Consider the following 20,492-nt stretch of genomic DNA (forward strand, 5'->3'; position numbering starts at 1 on the left):
GAAAAGTACAACATTATTAGAAGTAATTTTAAAAAATTATTTTTCTGAGGGTAGGAAGTGAAAGGGGATGGTGCTAAGTTATTAATTCATTAATCACTCTTGATGTATCCTTTAAGAGGGTCGGGGGGGAGGGGGACAGGCACTTGGGATTCTAGAAATAAAATCAATAATGTGAGCACACTCTTAAATGAGTACATTTTGTTTGCATAAATCATCCTGTTCATTACCCTGCTATTGTAAGGAGATGACAATCCATGAAATCACAAAACTGATTTCCATTTTTGAGCAATGCCTCAGATTTGGAAGAAAAAATTTGATTTCTCTATCTAGGTCTAGAGAAAAATATTTCTCCTGTGGATACAATATTCTAATTACGTTGGCTTAATCGTTACAGGGTGTTAATATATGCAGACGTTCTTAGATATGCTTTTACATGGATAAAGGAAGTATCATTAAGTATCATTAAACAATTCTGGACTCCAATGAGAAAAAAACATAATAATCCAACAGCGACAAAACCCAAAAGGTGACTGCATGTAACCCTGCGCTCCCTCCCATGGCTTCTTTTTGGGAACTTGTCCCATCACTCCTTTTTCCTCCTCCCAAACAGTCTGCTTCTCTATTGCTTATGAAGAAGGAGCCCAGGGTCACCACAAGGATGAGGCCTGGAGTTGCACATGCCTCGGAGTAGTTTCAGCTTCACGGCGACAATTCACTGCAGTACATGGAGGATGCAGTATTGGGGGGATGTGGGGGCTGTCAAAGCTCATTTCCCTGTGCAATGACACAGCCTCTTCCTCTAAAGACAACAGGAAGATTTTTCCATCTTACTCCAGGCTCTGGAACTGTGGTTGATTGTGCCTCTTGGTTGGTGAAAGCCATTGTCCCCCAAGGCAAACTACAAATTTCCCTTTTTGCAGTGGGTCTGTCTGTCCACAGTAATTCTAAGGAAGTGGCAGGGGAGGATGGAGCATCGAGCCTAAAAAAGAAAAGGCCTTTCAGTTCTTTTTGTGCCACTGACTCATTACTGTCTACCTTTTTTTTTTTTTTTTTTTTTTTTTAAATTTTGAGACTGAGTCTTGCTCTGTCACCCAGGCTGGAGTGCAGTGGTGTGATCTCTGCTCACTGCAGCCTCTGCCACCCAGGCTCAAGCAATTCTCGTGCCTCAGCCTCCCAACTAGCTGGGATTACAGGCACCCACCATCACACCTAGCTAATTTTCATACTTTTAGTAGAGATGGGGTTTCACCATGTTGGCCAAGCTGGTCTCAAACTCCTGGTCTCAAGTAATCCACCTGCCTCGACCTCCAAAAGTGCTGGGATTACAGGCGTGAGCCACCATGCCCGGCCTGCTGTCTACATCCTGAAGTTCATATCCCTTAAAGAGTGGCAACCCAACTGACTACCCTGCTTCCTGCAATACCACAAGGAAGAGGCTGTGCCTTTCTCAAAAACTGTCCAGGTTTTATTTTCCCTGTTCATTTTCAATCCTCTCTATTTCTCTACCTTTCTTCTTTGGTCTAGTTTCATGCAGGGTATGAGATATTCTTAGAACACCATCTTGGCCCTCCAGACCATATGTTCCAATTTTCACGTGGCCATAGATATAAGCAAAACAACTAAAAGGCACGTTGGCTAGCAGTCACAGCAGAAAGGATAATTAATCAAGTTACATAGCGTGTTTCTTTTTTGTTTTCTGTAGCTATGGTTCGACAGAAGGAATAGGGGCCTGGAAGCCAGAAGCCATTCTATATTTCATGATCCAGGACATGACCTAGAAACTGATGTGCCAGCTCTCTGGCCTCACCTTCCAAACCTGTGAAATGAAGAGGTTGAACAAACTCAAGAGTTGCAAATGCCAAGGTCTAGAGGGGCCTGGTAGGGAATATAAATGCGTATAAGACATGGAGCAAAGTGGGCTGGGGTGAACTGGGGTGGGCCTGGCCTATCTCAGGGGACAGTAGCAGCTCAGCAGCAGCCAACTGTTGCCCTGGGAGAAGGAGAGTCCAATGTCTCCACATCTGCTAATCTTTGGGGAGAAGCCATGGATCTATATTTTAGGTAAAATCTTTATTTTAAATAGTGTCAACTAATTTAAAAGATTTTTAAATGCTGTGAGCCAGGCAAAATGTGTCTGCAGGCTGGCTACAGCCCTCAGGAGCTCAGTCTTTGGCCTCTGCACTAGGCAGTGTCTCCAAGCTCTCTTTAAGAACTAACATCCTTACGCTGGGATTTGATCTGGAGCTCAAGGGCAACAGGACGCCAAGAGGGACTGGGCATGGAGGTGATACCGCAGAGAAATGGGGCATGATCCAATTTACATTTTCACAAATTCATCCTGACTGCTGTGGGAATAATGGACTGAAAAGAAAAGTCACTGTACTTGGTCAAGCCAGTGTGACAAACACATGAGTGCCAGCTGAGTGGCAAGTGGTGGGGAAATCTGGCCCCTGGGCTGCCTAAAGTCCTGGTCCAGCGATGTGTCTTCTCAAAGGGGAGCTTGCTTCTTCTATATCGATGTGTCCTACAGGTTTATAGCCACAGGGCAGGAGTAAAACAGGGTGGCAAGCTAGGAAATTCCTACAGAAGAGGGATGATGATGATTCTTGAACTCGGATGGAGGCAGTGGCTGTGAAGAATAAAACAGACAGATTCCGGAGATATTGAAGAGGTAGAATGGACATCTGTTTGTGACTGATTAAATATCAGGGCAAGACGGAGGGAAGCATCAAAAGGGTCTGACGGTCCAGTTTCTACCTTGAGGGACTGGATGGCTGGTATGGAAAAGACTGAAGGAGGGGCAGGCAGAAGTGGGAACCAGAGATGACTTTTGAACACGTGAAGTGTGGGATGCTGGGGTGATGTCAGAGTGAAAAACGTCAAGTCAGTACTAGATATGCAGAACCCACATGGGTCTGAGTTAGAGAATCAATCCCTTCGAACTCTAGAGTTTTCTTTGCTTGTTGTTTTTAAAGTCCTCTGTTGGCTAACTCTAATATGAAAAAAAAAAAAAAACCAGTTAATCCATATATTGAGGTAGATTTTTCACTGATTCTCCTCTGGTTATGTGGTGCAACTCACTGTCTGCTCCCTGCCCTCCTACGAACACCCAGAAACAAGTGCGTATATAGTGTTTCCCCTACCAGGCATTGTTCTGAGTATTTATCATGTGTGAGCTGGCTCACTTCTTACAACTGCCCGGAGGGATAGCTATCATATATCTTCACTTTCTTTTTTTTTTTTAATTTCCTTTTTATCTTCACTTCCTTAAATGAGGAAATGGATGCACAGAGAGATGAAACAACTTGCCCTGTGTGAACAGGCCAGAGATGTTTAATCGGAATTCGAACCAAGTAATCTGGCTCCTGAGTCATGCCTTTAACCAGCACACATTAAGCGTTGCTGCCTCTTCAAACGTCAGAAATGATACTCAAGGCTACTTTTAGTTCCCATTCTTCTACATTAAATACCTCTGCTCCTTGCTTGAGCTGGTTTCTAGATGTTCCCCTGCCTCATCAGCCTTATTTTCCTGCCCTAGAGCAACTGAAGTTTGCTGGCTGGGACCATGCGAATGAATGAGTCTTCTCTTCTGGTTGAAGGGCAGGAAGCAGGCCCTGTGTTTATCCCTTCTGAATCCTTCGTAAAGCTGCCAAGAGTGCACACACAGAGCAAGCCCTCATAGGCGGACAGGGCGTGCCAAGTAGGGATAATAGGCCTGCCCACATGGGTGACATGAGTCAGCTGGGAATATACTTTTATCTGTTACAAACTTAATTAAGGGAAAAGGCCTTATTTTGTAAAATGCTAGCCTTATGGCTAGAAATGTCAACATAATGAATTGGCTAATTGTTCCTTCTTGCTGCAGATCTTCACCAGCATGGTCTTCGGATCACGGCATTGAAGCTGGAAGGCACCTTACCTGGCTGCAGCCTATGACAGGACTGGCCTATGTTACGGCTCGGCTGCTCTGGGGCCAGGCCACCTCTCACATGAGGTTTTGGATCACGCTCTGTCTCTTCGGGAGGATTTTTCAGGTGCAGAATCTCCCCGGTTCTCCTACCCCGTGGTATTCCTTCCTGTCCTGTTCCCTAGGGCTTGAGAAGTGTCACAGAATAGCCACTGTCTGCTCCCTGCCAGGGGCCTGGGGACACTTCTTTCTGCTGTCACTGGGTAGCTCCTCGCCCCTCTGCAGATATTTCTTTTCTTTCTTTCTTTCTTTTTTTGAGATGGAGTTTCATTTTTGTTGCCCAGGCTGGAGTGCAATGATGTGATCTTGGCTCACCAGAACCTCCGCCTCCTGGGTTGAAGCAATTCTGCTGCAGCCTCCTGAGTAGCTGGGATTACAGGCATGCACCACCAAATCCAGCTAATTTTGTGTATTTAGTAGAGATGGGGTTTCGCTATGGTCAGGCTGGTCTCGAACTCCCGACCTCAGGTGATCTGCCCGCCTCGGCCTCTGAAAGTCCTGGGATTACAGACGTGAATCACCACACCCGGCCACTCTGCAAGTATTTCTAATCCATAAACCCCTGCATGCCTCCTCTGCCAACTGGCCTCTATCACTCCCATGGCTTATGTTCCTCCCCACCTCCCACCCACTAATATGTCAAGACAAAAACCTGTCTAGGAAGGGAGCCCAACCAGAAGACACAGGTCACCTGGCCTGCACAGCAGCTCCATCCCTGCCCAGGAAATGGAGGCCTCAGGCAACCAATTTGAAGACACTGGTACTAAGGGTTGCCCCTGGCAAGGGGATAGGGAGTGGAGAGTGGGGAGGGGTGAAGGAGAAGCTGACTTTTCACTAGGTACCTTTTTGTATCACATCTTCTTCATATATAAATACTTAAATTTTCAGTAATAATCTAACTCGCCTAGCTCTGTTTCCAGGTGCATTAAATAACCTTCAGGTAATAGTCTGGCTCTTCACACAATGTTTTCGACAGGGAGAAAAATACGCTGACCTGCAAGCATGCATGTTTGTGTACTCGTAGGAAGAATTTTTCTCTTAACGCATTAATAAACAGGTATTCTGATGTAGACGTCAGTCTAAGATAGATGGTCATGAATCTGTCTCTCCCATCTTTCTTCCAAGCTATGATCTGCTCTGGGTCTGGGAGTCCCTTGGTTTGCGAAGCCGAGGACCAGACCTGGAGAGGGGGAGCCTGCCAGGGCCCTGCCCATCCACGAGGCCCTGCTGCACAGCCAGCGGCCTTCCTCTGGTCTTGGAAAGCAGCTTTTCCTCCTATGACAGGTTAAGGCTGCAATAGTGGTAGCAACAGCTCCCATATTCTGGGTCCCCAAGAGAAGGCAGGCAACAGGATCCCTGACTGGCTGTAGAATGACCCAGTGAGAGGAAAGTGTCACGCATTCCCAGCCTGAGCTTCCCGAAGAAGGAATGGGAACCATCAAATGGAAAACCACTGAAAAGTCTAAGGTCCACTGAGAGTGGATCCGAAGCCCCCAGCCTGCTTTATAACGAGGTGCGCCTCACCTAATGCATGTCTGTGGTCGAGGGCTTGGGGAGGAAAGGGGAGAAGATGTTGTGAAAAAGAGGAAAAGAAGGATGATGAAGAAACGGCAGGATGGCTTCCACCAAGAAAGAAAATTCAGCCCGCCAACAATAAAGAATGAAATGGCAATGGCCACTGTGACTTTGGAGGAGTTGCTTAACCTCTGCTGCCTCTGTTTCCTTTCGTGGAAAATGAGGATGACTACAGCATTGACCTCAATTGGTTGTTCTACTGATTCAATAGGGTGATAGACTTATAGCACTTTGCCTGGCTAAGCTCCGCCATCCCTGTCCCAACCCTGACTCCACAATACAAGCACACACAGAGCTGAACATAGATAGCTCTTGGGCACTGAAAACACATTTCAAATAGCTTAGAGCCACTGGGGAAGAGAATTGGCCAAAAGTCACAATCTCTTGAAGGACCAGATCTGAGTCTCTGATGGACCTCCTTCCAATTAGGAAACTGTGATAGAGACAAGGAGAGACTTGGACAATCACCTGGTCTAACACCTTTTCTATTTGTACATCACGAATGAGCCAAATGAGATTAAGATACAATGAGGAAGAAAAGGAATTACTTTAAAAATAGTAAATCTGTAAAATTCTTCAGTAAAGTTCTACAGGACTAAGCCCTCTAATTCCTGGCAAGCCACCACTTGTACATATCCAGATCTCTCATTTCGCATCACTAGTCCTCTCTTCTAAGGCTTGAACCCTGCTACATTGCATAACGTTGCCAGTAAGTCTTAGCAGAAACTGTCACGCATTTTCAAAGTCTGTGACTCTAGTGCAGGGAGTAGGTGATGGTAAACTCCACCTGCTGCACCTCTGTTCCCCATCTATTGTCAACAGGGATGGGAAGTCTCCTGCCTAGACAGGTAAATTGGGTAGAAGCAGAGGAACTGCTGAAAGTCATTGCACTAGAGCCACACTATCCAATATGGCAGCCACTAGGCATGGGTGGCTACTGAACACTTGAAATGGCCTGTGGCTGAACTGAAGCGTGCCCTAAATGTGAAGTGCACACCAGATTCTGAAGACTTAGTATAAAATAAGCATAAAATATCTCATTAATAATTGTTTTCTGGCAAGGTGCAGTGGCTCATGACTGTAATCCCAGCACTCTGGGAGGCCAAAGCAGGCAGATCACTTGAGGTCAGGAGTTCGAGACCAGCCTGGCCAACAGTGGCACTGTTTACAAAAGCAAAGACCTGGAAACAACACAAATGCCCATCAATGATAGTCTGGACAAAGAAAATGTGGCATATATACACCATAGAATACTATGCAGCCATAAAAAACTACCAATTTGTGAAACCCTGTCTCTACCAAAAATTAAAAAAAAAGAAAATTAACCAGGCATATTGGCACAAACCTGTAATCTCAGGAGGTTTGGGAGGCTGAGGCAGGAGAATCACTTGAACCCAAGAGCGGAGGTTGCAGTGAGCTGAGATTGCACCACTGCACACCAGCCTAGGTGACAGAGCAAGACTCCATCTCAAAAACCAAGTAAATAATAAAAGCCGCTGTAGCCAGACTGTCTCTCTAGATTCCTCCTGTCTGGGCAGGGCATCTCTGAATATTAGAACTCAGGACTAAGAAACTCACTCAAAACCACACAACTACATGGAAACTTGACAACCTGCTCCTGAATGACTACTGGGTAAATAACAAAATAGAGTCGGAAATAAATAAGTTATTTGAAACCAATGTGAATAAAGACACAACATACCAGAATCTCTGGGACACAACTAAAGCAATGTCCAGAGAGAAATTTACAGCACTAAATGCCAGCATCATCCCGATACTAAAACCTGGCAGACACACAACAAAAAAAGAAAATTTCAGGCCAATATCTCTGATGAACATCATTGTGAAAATCCTCAATAAAATACTGGCAAACCAAATCCAGCAGCACATCGAAAATGTTATCCATCACCATCAAGTCATATTCATCCCTGGGATGCAAGGCTGGTTCAACATCCGCAAATCAATAAACATAAATCCATCACATAAACAGAACCAATGACAAAAACTACATGTTTACCTTAATAAATACTGAAAAGGCCTTCGACAAAATTCAACAATGCTTCATGCTAAAAACTCTCAATAAACTAGGTATTGATTGAATGTATTTCAAAATGATAAGAGCTAGAGCTATGTATGACAAACCCACAGCCAATATTATACTGAATGGGCAAAAGGTGAAAGCATTCCCTTTGAAAGGTGGCACAAGACAAGGATGCCCTCTGCCACCACTCCTATTCAACATAGTATTGAAAGTTCTGGCCAGGGCAATCAGGCAAGAGAAAGAAATAAAAGGTATTCACATAGGAAGAGAGGAAGCCAAATTGTCTCTGTTTGTAGATGACATGATTGTATATGTAGAAAACCCATTGTCTCAGCTCAAAATCTCCTTTAAGCTGGTAATTAACTTCAGCAAAGTCTCAGGATACAAAATCCATGTGCAGAAATCACAAGCATTACTATACACTAATAACAGACAAACAGAGAGCCAAATCATGAGTGAACTCCCATTCACAATTGCTATAAAGAGAATAAAAGACCTAGGAATATGACTTGCAAGGGATATGAAGGACCTCTTCAAGGAGTAATACAAACCACTGCTCAATGAAATAAGAGAGAACACAAACAAATGGAAAAACATTCCATGTTCATGGATAGGAAGAATCAATATCATGAAAATGGCCATACTGCCCAAAGTAATTTATAGACTCAATGTTATATCCCTATCAAGCTACGATTGACTTTCTTCACAGAACTGGAAAAAGCTACTTTAAATTTCATATGGAACCAAAAAAGAGCCCACATAGCCAAGACAATCCTAAGCAAAAAGAACAAAGCTGGAGGCATCATGCTACCTGACTTCAAACTACACTACAAGGTTACAGTAACAAAAACAGCATGGTACTGGTACCAAAACAGATACATAGACCAATGGAACAGAACAGAGGCCTTAGAAATAACATCACACATCTACAACCATCTGGTCTTTGACAAATCTGACAAGAACAAGCAATTGGGATAGGATTCCCTATTTAATAAATGGTATTGGGAAAACTGGCTAGACATATGCAGTAAGCTGAAACTGCATCCCTTCCTTATACCTTATACAAAAGTTAACTCAAGATGGATTAAAGACTTAAATGTAAGACCTAAAACCATAAAAACTCTAGAAGAAAACCTAGGCAACACCACTCAGGACAGAGGCATGGGCAAAGACTTCATGACTGAAACACTAAAAGCAATGGCAACAAAAGCCAAAATCGACAAATGGGATCTAATCAAACTAAAGAGCTTGTACACAGCAAAAGAAACTATCATCAGAGTAAAGAGGCAACCTACAGAATGGGAGAAAATTTTTGCAATCTATGCATCTCACAAAGGGTTAATATCCAGAATCTACAAAGAACTTAAACAAATTTACAAGAAATAAACAACCTCATCAAAAAGTGGGAAAAGGATATGAACAGACACTTCTTCTCAAAAGAAGGCATTTATGCAGCCAAAAAACATATGAAAAAAAAGCTCATCATCACTGGTCATTAGAGAAATGCAAATCCAGGTGATAACTGCAATGAGATATCACCTCATGCCAGTTAGAATGGCAATCATTAAAAGGTCAGGAAACAACAGATGCTGGAGAGGATATGGAGAAATAGGAACACTTTTACATTGTTGGTGGAAGTGTAAATTAGTTCAACCATTGCGGAAGACAGTGTGGTGATTCCTCAAGGATCTAGAACCAGAAATACCATTAGACCCAGAAATCCCATTACTGGGTATATACCCAAAGGATTATAAATCATTCTACTATAAAGACACATGCACATGTATGTTTATTGCGGCACTGTTCATAATAGCAAAGACTTGGAAGCAGCCCAAATGCCCATCAGTGATAGACTGGATAAAGAAAATGTGGCACATATACACCATGGAATACTATGTAGCCATAAAAAATGAGTCCATGGGAATCATTTGTAGGGACATAGATAAAGCTGGAAACTATCATTCTCAGCAAACTAACACAGGAACAGAAAACCAAATACTGCATGTTCTCATTCATAAGTAGGAGTTGAACAATGAGAACACATGGACACAGAGAGGGGAATATCACACATTGGGGCCTATTGCATGGTGGGGGTCTAGGGGAGGGATGGTATTAGGAGAAATACCTAATGTAGATGACGGGTTGATGGGTACAGCCAACCGCCGTGGCACGTGTATACCTATGTAACAAACCTGCACGTTCTGCACATGTACCCCAGAACTTACAGTATAATAAAAAAAAATAAGTAAAGAAGTAAATAGACAAATAAAATCGAAGCCTTTAAAAAATAATAATCTGTTCCTTTCACACTGAAATAATACTTTGAATATATTGAGTAAAATAAAATATATCATTCAAATTAATGTTACATATTCTTTTTACTTTTTAAAATGTAGCTGCTTCCAAACATAAATCACATATGTGGCTCCGACTTTTGGCTTGCATGATATTTCTATTAGACAGCCCTACTCTAGAATCTGTTTTCTATGTTCTTTCTGCTCCATCATTACCACTGCTATCCTCATGGTTTATCCTTACTCCTCACAGGAGTGGGCAGTGATACCAGGGCGAGCTAACTAGCTATTCCTGGGCCTTTGTAACCTTGGAAAAGAAAGGAGAGAATAAACTCAAATCACATTCTTTTGGGTGGTGGTTTCATTCCCCCTTCCTAATGATCACAGCAATTTCTGAATGCAATATAATATATGAAAGACTTAACGGGCTTCAGTGTACTCACCAATTTAACTAAATAATCTCACAGGCTCACAAAATTTAAAAGCTAAGAGACTTTAGGATTATGGGGCCCAGTGGTTTTCAACCCAATCAGATAAAACACACTTTTTATGACAAACATTTTATAGTACTCTACTAATCTGGTATAAAATCCACAGATAATATAACCTACTCATGTTTTTAAATTAATATAATGTGAAAATGTGATACAAGAGAGAAATGAAAAGAAAATAGCTTACATAAAACGTTGTGTATTTCAGTATATGGATATTCTGCTTGAGTGCTGTAAAGGACAAGGGAGCCTCAGATTCTTGTACCTGCAGAATAACCATGAGTGTGATATCACAATGCAGACAGATACAGTTGTGTTGTTTAGTGACTCAAACATCTTAGTGTTTGCTATAATTTGATTTTTCAGAGATTACGAATAACTCATGGTAAAGTTCTGAGCAAAACAAAGTACAATCTTACCTCCATTTATACACACTCCTGGAAAATTCGGTGCATATTTTCAGAGGTGAAAAATACTACATGTTTATATAGAAAACACAGTAGGATTTCTTGAATGTCTGGCGGGACATGAAAATCATGCAGGATGTGGGCTAGGGGCTCGCTTTGCGTGGCTGCCCAGAGCATCGTCTAGCAGTTCTGCGCCTGCCCATCCAATGTCACCAGCACCCCACCCCCAATCACTGTGACATCTAAAAAGCTACCCTCACAGATTGCTACCAGCACCCAAGGGGGTGATTCCAACCTATGTAGAGAATCTCATTTGTTTTGTTTTGTTTTTGAGACAGAGTTTTGCTCTTGTTGCCCAGTCTGGAGTATAATGGCGTGACCTCAGCTCACCGCAACCTCCACCTCCCAGATTCAAGTGATTCTCCTGCCTCAGCCTCCCGAGTGGCTGGGATGACAGGCATGTGCCACCATGCCTGGCTAATTTTGTATTTTCATTAGAGATGAGGTTTCTCCATGTTTGTCAGGCTGGTCTCAAACTCCCGACCTCAGGTGATCTGCCCGCCTCGGCCTCCCAAAGTGCTGGGATTACAGGCATAAGCCACTATGCTTTCAAACACTGCATAATTTGAGCAAAATGTGGGACACAGATATTAGATCTAGAAATGGTAATTTTTTTTAAGATAACATTGTATATATACACGATCATGTAGGGTTCACAATTCATGTGGCTGGTTTCAGGCATTTCCTGTTGGCTCTGTCACATTTCCAGTTAGGATGCTTTGTCTTCTGAGATGCTTTGCTTGTGTCCTTACTTGACAAAGGAGGCCTGGAGGCTCAGAGACTGGTGGCAGGCAAAGCTGGAGAACGCAGGCCTCGTGACTGCCAGTTCCGTGCTTTCAGGCTAGCTTTCTCTGGCACTCTCCAAAGTTTACAGGACGTCACAGCAGCAGTTGTGCTAGTTGCAACCCTTCTGATCTAACTGCAGTGTTTACTTTCAGAGCCTTGGCCTTTGCTGCTTATATAGGATTCTAGAATTCATGATGGAGGCAGATTAAATATTTAGATCCATCAAACAAGTTAAATTACAATCGGGCTGGATTCCCACTGGGTAATCTCACTTGAACCTTGTGTACTCTAGGGGGAACATGAACTTTACTCATTTCATTCAAAACGCACATGAACAGAGAGTGAAGCTGGCTCCTCCCCATCTCCCCTGCCCCCACCCACAAAAAAACTGCTTATCTCAGATTGGAAAAATCCATCCAGTTCCTTGGAGAATTCGCTTTGCCCCATAGCAGACACAGTGTGTGTATTCAGCAGGAACAATTTGCTCACGCCAAGAAACTAGATCCTGTTTGAATGACAGTAGTTATGGGAAAACAATATGCCTTCAGCCCACACCAAAGCATGGCTTGTACTTTATGGCTGGCATTGTCCCAGCAGAGAATATGCAGGCAGCTGAGAAACCTCTTCTGGCCACTGTACTCTGACAACCCTCTCTACTGCCCTCTCTTGCCCTTAACTGCCTATACTCCTTAATTTGGGTTTTTGGTCTAAGCAATATCCTTTGGCTTCAAGTCAATTTCTGTTCTGTGACACTCTTAGTAGCTGGGGGAAAGGGTGGTTCTGGCTGGCCCTGGACTCTTAACTATTCTCAGAGTCCCCAGAAACATCTTTTTTTTTTTTTTTTTTCCTGTCTGTCTTTTTAAAAGCCTATAGATTCTTCCCATTTCCTCAGCAGCTCTAAGGTCATCCTGTCCCCTCCCCTAGCTCAGCTGCATACCCTCCCTCAGGACAGTGGTTCCTTAATGTCCACAGAACCCAGGTCAAGCCCATGTCATGCCGGCAGGTGTCCCTCGTTGCTGGCACTTGGACCACTGAGGCCCTCAAGGCTTTGAGCTAATCTGTCATACACACTCTGATACATGAGCCAGGGAAGGCAACCTAAAATAGTTACAGGTGGGACAGAAGAAACGAATGAAACTGGGCATTCAGGTTTCTCCAGCTGCCACATAGAATGTGAATGTGAGAGAAAACACAGAGGCACAGATCTGTAAAGGAAAACGACAAGGCCGTGGAAAGAGAGACGAAGTTTCTGTCCCAACTTTCCCTGATGACTTGAACTTCTGTGTGTCTGAAGGGAGCCAAGAAAAGCCGCCAAGCAAGAAGTTGTGTAAGATAAGGACACAAATGCAGCATGGAGTTTTTAGTGCTTTGTAGTTTTGACAACTGCTTTGCCGCATTAGATTCCAGTTTTTTTTTTTTTTTTTGAATTTGGATATTTTGGGAGTTTTTACATGGCTAGATTCTTAGCATCTGGTGATAAAAGGAAAGGAACTCTGACAATGCAATTTCCAGTTACAAAATAGGGATTAGTTCTTATTTAATTATACCACCCCTTCTGCTCTATCAGCTATTGGCAAAGTTTTCTGTGTGTTGTTCTAATGCTTTATAATACAGTTCTATAACGATTTAACTCGTGTCACGTAAATTTATATTCCCTGCCTTTTCTTCCAACACTAATTTGAACCATACATAAAATTGATACAAAAGAGAAGAAACTTCATGCAGGATAAATAAGGATACTCTTTTGGAACAATTCTCAATTAAAGTTAGCATTTTACATAACAATACAGGATATGGCAAAATCAACTCAAGATGCAGTATATTGCGACTGGATTATAACTAACCAAGTCCAGACTCAAATTTTACGTCAATTGTAAATCATGGTGACTAAAATAAAACTCATACCTGAGCTAGAGTTTGCTCTCCTCGGATTTGGCAACAAACTATTACTAACTTTGTATAGGATAGGCAACTGGGGAGAATACTACATTTCTTTGAAACAATCCGTGATTATAAAGGGTAGCTAATTCTTATTTGGTAACCAGCTAGATTTTTAAATAACAATATCACTTTTAATGAAAATTGATACATCTACCCCAAACAGAAACTATGTCTAAATGACATTCTTGGAATTTAGAATACAATCTTTGTGTGTGTGTGTGTGTGTATTTTTTAGGAGAGACGGGGTTTCACCAAGTTGGCCAGGCTGGTCTTGAATTCCTGACTTCAGGTGATGCATCTGCCTTGGCCTCTCAAAGTGCTGGGATTACGATTTTAAGTCCACTACTTATTAGAGCCTAGTATGTGCCAGTTAGTTGGTTAGTTTATAGACATTGCCTTGTTTAAGCTTTTTAGAAAACTTATTAAGTCCATAATTGACATTAGGGTTTCTTCTTTGTGTGGTACATCCTATGGGTTTTGTCCAATACACAATGTTATGCATCCATCATTACAGTATGTTCTATAGTATCATTCTATGATTGATATGGTAATATAGTATTCTAGATACTACGGAACAGTTTCACCACCCTAAAAGTCCCCTGCGCTCCATTGACTCATGCCTTACTCCCTTCCCTGAACTCTTGGCAACCACTGATCTTTTTTACTTTTTCTATAGCTTTGCCTTTTCCAGATGTCATACAGTTGGAGTCATACAGTATACAGCCTTTTGGACTGGCTTATTTCACTTATCAATATGCATTTAATGTTCCTCCATGTCTTTTCATGGCTTGATAACTCTTTTATCACTGAATAAAAGATACAGATGAACGTACCACAGTTTATCCACTCAGTTACTGAAGGGCATTTTGGTTGCTTCCCAGTTTTGGCAATTATGAATAAAGCTGCTACAAACATTCATGTGTGCAGGTTTTTGTGTGGACATAAGTTTTCAATTCCTTTGGGTAAATCCCAAGGAGCTGGTTTGCTGGATCATATGGTAAGAGTATGTTTAGCTGTATAAGAAACTGCCAAACTGTCTCCCAAAGTGGCTGTACCATTTTGCCTTCTCATTGCTTAATCTTTTAGCAGCCTTTCAATGTACATATTTTACCACCTGTTACTCAGATGATCAAACTGAGATTTCAAGAGATTAAATAACTTGCCCAAAGTCTTGAAGCAGACTGAGGACTAATGCTGGGCTTCCAATTTGGGTTGATCTGGCTTTAAAGCTGGGGATCTTTCTGCTGCACTGTACTGCATCACCAAGCAAACCCAGCACTGAGCTAGGGCAGGGTCCCGTAGAGGTGCAGGTACACATAGCCAGCCTCTGCTGGAGGTATTAATGTCCCCATCCAGAGTCTAAAGCATCAGGGAAATATCCTATCACACAGCCTTGAAGGTTTACTCCTTCCCCTGACCAAAGAGTCACTCTTCCCTTCCTTCTCTGCCCCAGCTTGAGGGAGGGCACTGTGTAAGGCACTGTGAATCTGGCACAGAGCAGGCACTAGAAGTAGTCATACCTCAGAGCAACTCTAGCTGTAGGCAAAGACAGCCTGCTCTTATTAAACTTTGCATTATCATGCCATGAAACCACACTCAGAAATAGAAACATTAACCCAAAGCCCCCAGATCAGGTTTCAGAATTCAGGGCTTCTTTAAAAAAAAACTAGACCACCAGCAGCTGGCTATTCTAAGAGGGGTTAAGGGAAAAAGTCATTGGCATCCCCTTAAGCCAGAAACAACTAAAAATAACATGCTCATACCTATAAACTAAGGGACTTAGTCACTTGAAAATGCTTCTAGATTTTTAGCTCAAGACAAGAGAGTTTTGCATTGCATTTTCCAAGTGTGATCTGAATATTCCTCATTCTCAGTCTGACATAAATCCCTATGTACTTGCACCTCAGTTAACTGATCGTCACAATGTACATCACAGGTTGAAAGACAGGCCATGATAGCGGTGGGAGGGAGGGCCAGCGAAAGCCTACTGTTGGGCTGGGTTTCAGGCTTGGCCCTAATAATGTCTTAGTAGGGCCTTGAGGCATGACACGGAGCCCATTCCACAATCTGGAAGGCTGGGAGTAATATTTACCATGTCATAATACACGTCAGCCATACTGTATTCTGCAAAGGGCCTAACGAAATTCCCTATGCTTAAGGCACGTTGGTTCTTTCTCTTCTTTTCTCCCCTCAGCAATTCCAGCTACATTAGTCACACCAGCTGTCAAACAGGGCACAGAATGTCCTACTTCAAGAGAAAGTACAATTTGGTACAGCCTGGAGAAATAGCTCAGGAAGAGGAGTGAGGCTTGTTTTCAGGGTTAATATGATCTGGTTAATTTAGAGAGTGTACTTTACACAGCAGTTTGGATAAGCCTAGCAGCATAGCCCTTGTGGACGGTAAATTCTTTAAAAGGTTTATACAACTTTTCAACTGTTGGGTGAGAAGGTTATATAAGACTATTTCTTTAGCTGCCACTTGCAGATGTGGCTAGATTTCTATCAGGGAGAACACAAGTTGAGGGGAAGGGATGATATTGTTGAATATGAAAAGAGGCTAAATTCATGGAAATATTATGCCCATGTCTTTATTCATCAAGGGAGGGCTATGGATTTAGTTCATACTTTCATATCCTTAGAAAAGGGAAACAAGAATAATGTGTAAACCAGGTATGCCAAGATGCCCATTCATTCTGTGCTCATTCAATTATTTTTAAAAGTCCTTACTGTGGTTATGGGGCAGTAAAGAGGGTAAGGCCATATTGGCACACACCGGACCTTAGGGCCCAGGAAGCACAACCACTCAGGCACTGGGGAGGCATGGCCTGGCATTCAAGACTCTGTGCCATTATAGCATGACAGAAGGAAGGGGTTTTGTGATCTAATCTGATCAGTCACTGCCCCCCAGTACACATAAAAGAAAATGGAGGCCAGTGGGTTTCAATGATCTGCCCAAGGTCACACAGCTAATTTATGGCAAAGATGGGGCCAGAACCCCATATCTGTACCCCCAATCCAGTATTTCTTCCAGAACACCCATATTTCTCAAATTGAGGCAGAACTATTCTCTGAGCACAAGTATATGCACAACAGAAGAATAAACCTGGTGTATTTTCTTGGAGAGTCCACTTAAGTGATAAACATTTTATATTAAAACACATATGAATATATTATGAATAGAAGTCAAATTAAGGCCGGCCGTGGTAGCTCATACCTGTAATCCCAGCACTTTGGGAGGTCAAGGCAGCTGGATCACCTGAGGTCAGGAGTTCGGGACCCGCCTGGCCAACATAGTGAAACCCCACCTCTACTAAAAATACAAAAATAGCTGAGTGTGGTGCTGCACGCCTGTAATCCTAGCTACTCGGAAGGCTGAGGCAGGAGAATAACTGAAGAAGGCTAAAGTGAGCTGAGATGGCACCACTGCACTCCAGCCTGGGCAACAAAAGTGAAACTCTGTCTCAAAAAAGAAAGAGAAAAAGAAAAAAAAAGGAGTCACAATTCACACACACACACAAAATGTTTATAATAAAAAGAAGCCTTCACAAGGATTCTGCGCTTGAGATGAGCCACTGTAGTCTAACTTCCCCGACCTCCTAGAAACATGGTCAGTCTGAGGAAGGTGGGGATCTTCAGTGGTGACCTGGGCAGGCAATGCAGTACCCAGTGCATGCAGCTACTCAATAGCATGGGCTCACTCAGAGGTGATTGGAGCCTGAAATGTATCAACTGAAGCCACAAAGAGCTGGACTGACAAGATGCAAACCAGAGCGCTCCAAAATACTAGGACCTGACAATGTCTACTAGTCTTGTTGGCCTCCTTGAGAAACTGGCTGGCTGCAGTGCTTCAATAAAGGGGAGCTGGATGTTCTCACTGGATAATAAAATGAGAACTAATACGGTGTTGCTGTGTCCCCACCCAAATCTCACCTCGAATTGTAATAATCCCCATGTGTCAAGGGTGGGGCCAGGTGGAGATCATTGGATCATGGGGGCTGTTCTTGTGGTAGTAAGTCTCGAGACTTGTCTGATGGTTTTATAAATGGAAGTTCTCTTTTACAAGCTCTCCGTGCCTGCCAGCATTTAAAACATGACTTTGTTCCTCATTCGCCTTCCGCCATGACTGTGAGGCCTCCCCAGCCACATGGAACTGTGAGTCCATTAAACCTCCCCTTTATAAATTAGCCAGTCTCAGGTATGTCTTCGCGAGCAGCGTGAGAACCGACTGTGTGTAGGGCGAGCTACGGCGAAGTCCTGAGCTCTCCCCTCACACAGCCCCTTCTGTACAGCTCACTCCTCCACCTCGTTTAAGTCTTCACTCCCAGGACACCTGCTGAATGGGGCCCTCCCCATGACCCTAATTAAAATCACACACTACCCCATGCTACCTCTGTTCCTTAGCCTGCTCTATGCCTTTTTTTTTTTTTTTTTTTTTTTTTTTTTTTTTTTTTTTGCAGAACATTTACCATCTTCTAACATACCAGGTAATTTACTTATTTATAATGCTTACTGTCTCTCATTCCCCACCCTACACAGTTAGAATGTAAGATCCCCAGGCCTGTTTTCCAATGTAAACTAAGTACCTAAACAGTGCCTAGCACATAGCAGGCACCCGATAAATACTTGCTGACTGATGGACCTACTCACTGGTTTTTATGTGGATGGCTTTTAGGTCTCAGCTTAGCTGCTACTTCCTTTGAGAAGCCACTTCTGACCAGCCAAGGCTGGAGGTGCCATTCCAGTCACATCAGCCAGGTGATCTGCATCATAGCATTTATGTCTACCTCTCAGAGATTCTCAGACATTTATTTTCTCTGTCTCTCCACCTCCCTGAGCCCCACCTTCATACACGTGGAACTTTGTCTTGATTATCAGCGTATGTCTGGTACCTAGGGCAGTGCCTAGCACATGGTAGATAATAAATGTCTGGTCATCTGCTGGAGGACTGGCTGCCTGGTCTTGATCCAGCAGCTTGAAGAATTAAGCGGGCAGAGGCTATGAGTAATCTGAGTAATCTATGAGCTTCAGGGGAAGCTCCTCTACCTCTTCTGTTGGAGGTCACTACCTGCACCCAGAATGAGCCTCGGTGCACCCTCCACATACCTGACATAGGAACCTTCCTATCCTCTCCTTCAGTCTGCCTTGTCCATTCCTCTGTGCTCCTATGAAAAGGTATTACCGAGTCCATGATCTATTCTGGCAGTCTTCAAATGGACTTTCCAAAGGTACTAGAGTAGGGATAATTTCACAAAAATGAGTTTCTATATCCTCAATTTCCATATGTATTTTCTGAAACTGCCTGAGAGCCTTTGGGCATCAACAATCTTCTTTCTCCCACTCTACAAAAGACAGTCACGCCACTCATATCTCAAATCTTAATATGGTGTGCTGCCCTAAATGATGCAAAGTACTGGTCTGGGGAAGGCTTAGGGCTTCCTGTCTTTCCCTGTCCTGCAAACAAGTCTGTAAGAGTAGGGTTGGCCAGTACTGCGTAGTTCTGAGTTCAGCACAAAGTAATACATCTAAGTGATGTAGATTATCGTTAAAGTAACTGCAGTGTTTTCTGAAAACATCAGGTCTTTCAAGATGTCCTGGATAAAGTCTACACATAAACTTTGTATTGATTTCCTTCTGATTTAACATGTTATTCAATAAGGTCGTTAAAACTTGGTTTATCAAATCATGTCACAAAATACTCCACACACAATCTTTATCTTATGTCAACTTATGAAACATGTGATGTCTTTTCCTTATTTTTAAAATGATGACATTTAGATGTCAAGTTTAAAAAGTGAGACAGTACATAGTTTTTTAAACATTTTTTCAATGGTATATAGCAAAAAAAAAAGTTTGAAGACCACTGATGTGCAGATGAGAAGCAGAAGTATAGAGAACACTTTGTTAGTGTTCAAACCACCAGAAGAATGAAGACTGACCACATGTCGGTCCACCTCTTTATTTCTTATTTTTTTTATTTTTGAGACGGAGTCTCGCTCTGTCTGGAGTACACTGGTGCGATCTTGACGCACTGCAACCTCCGCCTCCTGAGTTCAAGCAATTCTCCTGCCTCAGCCTCCTGTAGCTGGGATTACAGGCACACACCAACACATCCGGCCAATTTTTTGTATTTTTAGTAGAGATAGGGTTTCACCATATTGGCCAGGCTGGTCTCAAACTCCTGACCTTGTGATCCACCCACCTCAGCCTCCCAAAGTACTGGGATTACAGGCATGAGCCACCGCATCCAGCCACCTCTCCTTTTTTTAAGAAGGCCAACTACACCAGGCTAATTGTAATTGACATTTTCAGTCACTGAAAGAAAACAGGTGTACCAGGAAAATTTCCCAAGGCAAAGAAACATATCAAAATACCTAATCTGCTCATTACCAGCCTGCTGCCACTGCCAACGTCTAAAGACATAGCAACTCACGCACACATTGTTCTTCTTTCCTTCGCCAGGCCTGAGAAATTACAGCCCCTTTCAGGGACTTGCTGTACTTTGCCCAGCCAAGCATCTCTGGGTAATTTCAGAAGGAAATGAGCTCTATGCCGCATTATGATAATCCATGGCCTCCTTCTTTCCCTCTGACACACATGTCATCACCAAGGCTTTGCTACACTCTGTTCTGTCGCTGATAAGCAGGCTGCTGCGTGGAGTACAAGTTCTGGGCACTAAGCAGTGGGATACGATTTTAATGTCCTAATTTCATGTAACAAATGTGGATTTCCAGCAGTCTTGCTAATTCATGTTTCTTCAGGAAACTTGTTGGGGAAAGAGAAGGAGGGTTTCCTAAGTTAGTAAACTGTTTATGTTTATTTTTATTTATTTATTTATATCCACAAAACACTGTTCTTTTGCACTGAACAGCTTGATGTACTGGGTAGGAGAAAAAGGCAGTTGAGCAAACAGGCTCTGAGGACTGGCTAAAA

General features: G+C 42.9%; 1 protein-coding gene across 9 annotated transcripts in view; it reads right to left on the reverse strand.

The window, feature by feature from the left end:
* Nucleotides 1-20,492, reverse strand: part of CRADD (CARD and death domain containing adaptor protein) — a 189,560-nt gene that overhangs the window by 41,129 nt on the left and 127,939 nt on the right. For 2 of the 9 annotated variants that reach the window (XR_012518371.1, XR_012518372.1), the window contains exon 3: nt 10,556-10,633. The exons of 6 other annotated variants lie outside the window; for them this stretch is intronic. Coding sequence is in view for 1 of the 3 variants with exons in the window: in XM_074402426.1 (XP_074258527.1) it covers nt 20,386-20,486 (101 nt within the window). In the remaining 2 variants the exon portion in view is untranslated. Of the gene's footprint in view, nt 1-10,555; nt 10,634-12,430; nt 20,487-20,492 lie in introns of those variants that run through there. One more of the 9 variants, XM_074402426.1, reaches the window with a different exon arrangement.

This window comes from Saimiri boliviensis, chromosome 7, assembly GCF_048565385.1.
Source record: "Saimiri boliviensis isolate mSaiBol1 chromosome 7, mSaiBol1.pri, whole genome shotgun sequence".
Taxonomy (NCBI): Eukaryota; Metazoa; Chordata; class Mammalia; order Primates; family Cebidae; genus Saimiri; species Saimiri boliviensis.